This window comes from Watersipora subatra, chromosome 9 (assembly GCF_963576615.1).
Source record: "Watersipora subatra chromosome 9, tzWatSuba1.1, whole genome shotgun sequence".
Classification (NCBI taxonomy): Eukaryota; Metazoa; Bryozoa; class Gymnolaemata; order Cheilostomatida; family Watersiporidae; genus Watersipora; species Watersipora subatra.
The window spans coordinates 53,100,715-53,108,781 of record NC_088716.1 but is presented as its reverse complement, the minus strand read 5'-3'; the positions used below and the strand labels follow the sequence as shown (position 1 = coordinate 53,108,781).

At 36.5% G+C, this 8,067-nt stretch overlaps 1 protein-coding gene across 1 annotated transcript; it reads left to right on the top strand.

Moving 5' to 3' along the window:
- The first annotated feature begins 2,522 nt into the window (after positions 1-2,522).
- LOC137403738 (chitinase-3-like protein 2) lies at positions 2,523-7,944 on the top strand. The gene is made up of 9 exons (XM_068089758.1): positions 2,523-2,657; positions 3,096-3,215; positions 3,306-3,417; positions 4,288-4,547; positions 4,737-4,861; positions 5,505-5,680; positions 6,436-6,554; positions 7,063-7,302; positions 7,416-7,944. The coding sequence occupies exons 1-9, from the start codon at positions 2,649-2,651 to the stop codon at positions 7,743-7,745; spliced, it is 1,491 nt and encodes a 496-aa protein (XP_067945859.1). The 5' UTR covers positions 2,523-2,648; the 3' UTR covers positions 7,746-7,944.
- The last annotated feature ends 123 nt before the right edge of the window (positions 7,945-8,067 follow it).

Below are 8,067 nucleotides of genomic sequence, written 5' to 3'. Positions count from 1 at the left end.
AACATTTATAATTGATTGTCACATTCATAAAGAAGTAGCTATATACATGTATATGACTTGAAACAAGCAAATAAAAACATAAGTGTGATAATCTCTGTGCAGATTGTTATCTTCAACCACTAAAAATGAAATGTTCAGAATTTAGATTACATAATCATTAAAAACATAATTATACAGCTGTTTGACGATCAAGACAAAATAATGATTAATTTAATATATAATTTATGGCTATTAACTACACTCACAATGTATAAACCCAATTTTTTAAATGAGAATGTTAGTTTTCAAACAATGGTGTACAGTTTGTTTCGAACTCTACCGTATATTCAGGGTGTCTCCAGATAATGCTGAAGGAGTGTTGGCGAAGCTGTGTTTAGGGTTTACTGAGTGCTGCTACTGAATTTTTAGTTAAACATTAGTTACTAGAGAGCTACTAGCCAGTCTCATGACAGCTTGAAGCAATGTTATAATAAATTGCTCACAAAGTAGATAGTAGCTGTAACATAGTGAGCTGTTTTTGAAATATTCATATTTATAGACAGCAGAAACAGTTATTTTTAAATCGACCATGGTTGCTCTGCTCAAGTAAACCGGAATATTTCTCCTGCTTAGCCTAGGTTATATTGTAGGTGATAGATGTCATCGCTACGATGAGATTCTTCTGCTGCCTTTTCAACTGAACAGGTGCTTTTGAGAGTATGATTAAATGATTTTTCTAGACCTAGCAATAGGCCCGGATTTGCTTGGAATTTCTTCAATTTTTAACACAAATTGCTACGCCACTTCCATGACAGAAATTCATGAACACATTCATTGCTGGAAATAACTGTTAATCCTTAATGTTAATCCTTAATGTTAATCCTTAATGTTAATCCATAATGTATTTTCAATCAAATAAATCGTGGTGCATTTATATAGAAAATGAAAGATGTAAGATTGGCAATTAAGCCAGTCATTGTTTAGAGTGGGTCTGCTTTATATGTTAAATGGCTTTAGCAGTCTGTTTTTATAACTCTTCCTTCACATGAGAATTTTTTAATGTTACAAAACACAGCTCTTATTTGAGTACAAATTATTCGGCAACTTTGGAAGGTGGTCATATTAGTATAGTTGGTAAGCTGAATGCCATGAGTTCGAGTCCCGTCCATAGCAACCTTTTAACAAGCACGTTCATCACCGTTTAGAATATTTTTTCAGTGTGACTGTATGAAACAGGATTACAAAACGATCAGAGTTTTATAAGTAGCAAAATACTCATCGCTGCTTGGGAAACTTCTATAAATTTTGTGTGTTCAATGAAAAACTATTAATGAAGCCGGCAATGTAAGACCTTACCTTTGCAAACCCTTCAGGAAACTTCTACAAGTATCTTGAAAAATCTGAAATAGGTAATTTACCTAAGGGAGATGTGGCAATTATTCTGACATTTCAAAAGGTGCCTGATCAGCTCAGTTGGTTACAGTATCGATATGAGAAGCTGAGTGTTACGGGTCCCTTTATTGGCCAACACCTTTTGTCATCTCTATTTCAACATATGAAATAGCATTTAGCATCATTTTCATTTCAAAAAATGTCATTTTTGGCCCTCATAAATATTAGGAATAGTGAGAAAAAGTGTCTCTTGGACAAAAATTTTTTTGTCGGGATGAGTATTAAAAAAACCACATGAAATATTCAGGCAAATTTTTTTATTAGAAGGTAGCGTCTTTAGAAGACAAACGTAGACAAATTATATATAAATGTAGATTACTCAAAGAAAATATGGCTTGGGACTTAGACTCGAGCGAAGTTGGGTAAAGTAGAATTTTGTTGCTGTAAAAGTAACAACTCAGTAAGTAGGCCTACCATACCTATGAGTCCTTGAAAGCTTCAACACAAAACACGATTTCAGAATGGGGAAAGAAGCCACTGGCATGCATGCCTTGGTTGAGATGAACCATAAGTTTGGTTCATTGAATATCATGAATAAAAATGCCATACATGTTCTTTGTCTTAGACACATCCTACCCGCTGTTGACGTATGTTATATAACAAACAACCTTCTTGCCAGCAATTAGTCAGACTGAACTCGCTGTGTAAGGCCATGTCAGGAAGTTTATCATTGTCTCAATCAGACAGGACTGCGTGAATGATCAAGGAATCACCCTAGACCAAACATGTCAAAGACATTTCAAATTATGCTATCAAATATTCAGCTGGGCTAGCTTTCGAAATTCTGTGACATTCTCAGGCACTAAGGCTATATGACTAGGCAATAGCAAAACTTTGCTAATCCAAAGCATTCAACACGCATTTGCAACCCTCATGGTTGGTTAAGGTAGATTAGCTTTTTATAGCCTGCTTTCATCTCTGGAATGCTTCAATGTTAGACATAAGTTATGAAGAAACAGGGAAAGGCTGATAGAATCAGATAACTAAGGCTACATCCCTGATACAGTTAATCCGTAACCACAAAGACGTGCAGGGGTGCCAAGTTGAGCAGTATATAAGGGACAAGAATTCCATGCTATGCACCACTCACAGTTCAGTCAAGGCTTTGGACAGTAGACAAGCTGTATCCTACAGAATTGTTGCTGTCATATAGCCCGAGCTACCACCTCTAAGAAGAACAGAGAATTATCTAGGTGATACTAAGTTCAAAAGGAAAAATGATGAAGGTTGGTGTCTTCTATATCTTTGGTAAAACAAGTATACATGCGTATAACTCTTGTATACAACTCTCATTTACGGTAAAAATAGACTGAAACTTCAATAGACTCTTTCAGCTGCTATATTAACTGCTTAATAAAGTAATTTCATTAAAATGTAAGTTAAAATTTATCTTTAAATTAAATAAGTTTTCATGGATTTGATGAATATAATTTTATACGATAATTGTGTGTTATTTATAAATTTATCCTAGGATTTAGCTAACATACATGTATGTACCACTGCTGCTCTTGTCTTCTCATCTATCGGGTAAAAAACTTCTGTTACAATTTTTTTTCAAAGTTCACATTGGTAGACTTAGCAACACTGTTTCGCAGATACAAACTAAATTATTAGCAGTGAGGACTCGTAACTGAGTTTTTGTACGTTCTCTTTCTTTTCTGCAGGTTACCATTGTCTCCCTCATAGCCTTGGTTGCTATACTTTCTGGATCAAGCGAAGCGGTAGAGAAGAAGGTTGTCTGCTACTACACCAACTGGTCAACATATCGACCTGGCCTTGGAAAGGTAACAATTGTGCTCTAAAAGGCAGTAAACCATTTGAAAATATTGTCTTTGTTTATCCAAACAAATAATCATATTCAATATCGATTGCAGTTCACGCCAAATGATATTGACCCTACTCTCTGCACGCACATTCTCTACTCCTTCTTGGTTGCCAGAGACAACAAAGTGACCATCCATGACGACTGGATAGATGTTCAGAATGGTAAGCGTTGTTACATTAAAAACAATCTTGCTCATAGCGCTCTACTCTAAAAGAAATAATTAAAAAATGGTAACTAGGCAAGTAATGAGGAAAATATAAAAAACAATTTTGCTACTAAAAAGCAGCATGAAACTAATGAAGTTGAAAAGTAGACACAGAGCCAGAGAGATTTATAACTAGGAATTTATTATCTATATGAATAAATCGCACTTTGTCTGTCTGTTAGTCCACATAAACGCTTCCACATTTTTACTTCTTTTTTACTTCCACATTTCTTGCCCGATTTCATCCAAACTTCTCACTCATATGCTCCGCACCTTCAGCCAGGTTGCTAAAATATTTGGTTTTAAAACTCCAACAAGTTTTAGAGAACCAGGCTCTTAAACACCGCCTGTTGCAAAACACCGGAGTATTTAAAAAAAAATTCATTTTTTGCCACGTAATGAAAAACATCATTTTGTTGATTATTACCAATAAAAAGGCCAATAAAAAAGTATACATACATACCTGCTGGCTATCCGATTATAAATGAAGGAAATGCTAAATTGTTCCTAATATATAAATAAGTAAGTACTTATGATTACAGGCCAAACCTTTGTAAACAAAATGGCTAATGTTAGAGATCGCACTGAAAAGCATTAATAATTTATCTCCTCACAAATCATTTTCTTTTTATCGGTTATCTTTATATTGTGTACAAACTGCTCCTCTCACTTTCAACGTCCTTGCATATTACAGACAAAAATCATGTGTTATGTGCGGCTATTCTAGCCCTAATTTAGTTTTTCCCTTCCGTATCATTGAAGATAAGCTACTGACTGCTGCCAGCGTGTTATATCAAAATTAGTCATAGATGTTTCCTTCTTGCAGAGTATTTCAATTCAGTGGTTGCTGCTAAGGAACGAAATCCGGACTTGAAGGTACTCATGGCAGTTGGCGGATGGAACAACGGTGGTGCGCCCTTCCATGAGATGGCAAAGACTTCAAACGGCAGAAGGACATTTATCGATTCTGCCATTGATCTGATTACGACTTACAAGTTTGATGGTGTAGACCTAGACTGGGAATATCCTGGGCTGAGAGGGGGTGACCCATCCGTTGACAAAGCTAACTTTATCTTACTAATCCAGGTATCAGGCTGTTCCTCATTCATCAGGATTAAAGCTGAATTATCAGTTTCACTTTCTCTCTTGGAATAATGCCAAGCCTGCTATTCTTGAAAATATTTCAACAGATAAAAAAACTGCAGAATTTTTTCTACCGTATTACAGTGAACTTTTAAAACTTGATAAATTAAAAACTTCAAATATTATGTTTAGGAATTTCAAAGAGCCTTTAGGAGGTACGGAAGACAAAATGGAGTACCAAAGCCTTTGCTCTCTGCCGCAGTTGGCCCAGCCCCAAAGACTGCTGACATTGCCTATGACAAAAATGTGGTTTGCAGGTACATTTCTTCAAACCGCCCTCTTATGACAAATAAAAATAAACATGATTAGGCAAAAACTAAAAAACCAAGGTAGAGTGGTGAAGAGCTTGAGAAAAAGGGTGAATAAAACTGTTAACTCTCTTTATAGACAACAGATTGTGTCTGGTTTAAGCGGTAAATTTTAATTTATTAAGTTTAAAAGCTAACACAAGACCCATGCCAATCTAGATGTTTATCGGCATAGCTAACTGCGCGTAACAAAGCTCCTTTTTCAACATTCTAAGAACAAAATGCGGTCTGCTTTGCATGAGGAGACAACTCTTCATAGGATTAATGCTTGAATCAGTAAATAGAGAATTATTTCGCACAGGTTTTGCAAACTTGCTTGCATCCTAACTAAATTTAAGATCATCATGTCAGATTTGTAAAGTAAATCTACGCTAGTTTGATTGTTTGCTATGCATTTCTGAGAACTGAGCTACTCTTTCAATAGAATTTTAGTGGACTCAAAACCTTGTATAATTGCACAAAACTTCCAGTCACAAGTAAGTGGTATCAGCTGACATTGAACTTTAAAAAGCTACGGCTTCAGAACAGTCCAGACAATCATAACTGACAACCGAGTGTTTGTACTTTTATTGACCTTATTATGTTTTTGCAGCGAGCTAGACTTTGTCAATCTCATGCAGTATGACATTCATGGAGCATGGGATCTGGAAACAGGTTACAGTGCACCAATGAGAAACACTATAGGAGAAAGAACACCAGAGAATGTTCTAGAAACAACAACACAAAACTGGATTGATGCAGGATGTTCAAGAGACAAGCTCATATTTGGTAAGCCTCGACACTTGAGAAGATTAGACAAGTGCAAAATTAAGATAAGAATTGGAAATGTCACCTGATTAAGGCTCATCTCTTACCCTCATGTGTTTATGATAATTCATTCTCGCTCATCTTGTGTCATACATTTTTAAATCGTCTCTTCTTCAGCTTTCTATCCCACATAATCCTCAAATCTCACCACAGTTCCTGTTCACCTTATTAGCTTGACATCATTACTTCGTAATATTTGCTACGTCAAGTGTGCTCCGAGTCGTTAACTGCTCATCTGCCGACATGACCGACTCCAAGGTCATATGTTGTAATGGCCATTGTGAGATTAAAACTTCTCTCTGATCTGAATGTCATGTTTTAAAACGTTGCAATAAAATTGAAGCAAAGCTGCAAGTATTAAAGATCAATGATCCCGGCCTCTTGTGATTAACTTGCTTTTCCAGCATGTCATCTACATGAAGCAATTTTTCACTAGAAATGCGAGTATCAGCAGATTTTCGTGTAATTAATAAATGTTGAGTTATTATTAAGCTACGATATCAAACAAACATCAAATACAGTGCTTGTAATGAACAGAATTTTTTGTTATCGATTTTATTCCATTTTTGGAATATTTTAGATGTGCCTGATCTGACTAGGCAATTGTCTTTGTGTCAATGCTAACGGGAGCATGAAAATATTTCATTGTTTCCACAAAAATAATGGAAACTTTCATAAAACTTGGCCAAATCTTAAGACATAATTTTTCTCTACAGGTATGCCTCTGTATGGAAGAGGGTGGACAACTAGCTCCACCTCAGTTCCAGCAGCTGCCACAGCACCTTCTTCTCAAGGAGAGTTTACTCGGTCAGCAGGCATACTAAGCTATTATGAGGTATGCTCTTTGCCCACACATATCAGCTTGAGTTATGTAACGCTAAACTTAAAAAGTAAAAACTTGGGAAGCCTCCCAGAAGCACCTTTTAACCTTATCCAACTAGTGACAGATGGCCAGCCAACCAATATTTCTCTCTATCGAGGTTGATTTAAACAATTGCGTAGTGCTGTCAATTGCTTGTGATCAAACTAATGTGTTCTTTGATCTCAAAACTTCCTTGGCGCTGGCGATAAAATAGTAGAGGCATCATGTATTCACTTTAAAAGAACAAAACAACTTTTGCCATGCGTTCCAGCTATTCATTTGGGAAGCTGTTCAGCAGAATGAGCTACTGGTGTATTTACAGCTTAGTTTCTAAAAAATACCTTCATTTTAATAGTATTAGTTTACGAGGCATGACTTGATGCATATCAACTCTAACAGATCTTGAAAAAATGAGCATTGTGAAAAGGAAACTAGGAATCACTAAAACAGAGTTGGCAAAGAATGTAACTGCTTTTTGTAGATTTGTGAGAAATTGGCGAATGGATGGAATCAGAGATACAACAGCGATGCAGAGCAGGCAGTTGCCTACGGAGATGGGCAGCTTGTAACATATGATAACGAGAGAAGCATGAAGGCCAAGGTCGATTATATAAATCGCATGCAGCTTGGAGGAGCAATGGTTTGGGCTCTTGATTTTGATGACTTCACAGGAAGCTTCTGCAACAAGGGGAAGTATCCTCTTCTCAAGGCAATAAACAAGGTCAGTATTTCCTGCCGAAACAGCTACCTTGAATCTATTGTTAATAAATATTGCCTTTTTCTTTTATTGTAATTTTAAATAAAAATTTCTAAATTAAAGTTTCGGTATTACAGCGCCTAGGAATCGCACCTAAAACAACCATTCAGCCACCTACTACCACTACAATAGCGGGTTGCACAAGATGGTGGTGCCCAACCAAGACTACTACAGGCCGCACAACAGCTCGTCGCACCACAGCCAGCCCAACAACAAAGGTTGTGCCAACAACTCGCCCGCCGACGAATGGCTGTGAGCCAGTATGCACGGTTAGTCAACACGGCCGCTATCTAGCTGACAGGTGTAACGATAGAAAGTTTTACATCTGCGGACACCAGCTGTACTCATTCATGTGCCCAAGACGCACCACCTTCAATTCTCGCTGTAGCTGCTGTGTGAGTAAATAGAAGTTGTGCGTCCTCGGAATCCAAGCCAACCACACTCTATTAAAGTGAAATTTTGCACACTGCTAGGCATAATGTAGTAAAATTTTATAAATTTGTATCATACAGTTTGTATAATAACATTTGTACATATTTTTGGCATTAAGTAATTGTTTAGAATACATTGAGAAATAAATGTTGGCATATTTTAAAAATGCACAAACTGTTCTTCATATTGACTCAACAAAATTGCTTATGATAAGACAAGCTAAGAAGTTCAAGATTGCAGAGGACTGCACGCATCAGTTCTATAACAAATCATATACTTAAAGAACTTGTAGAACAT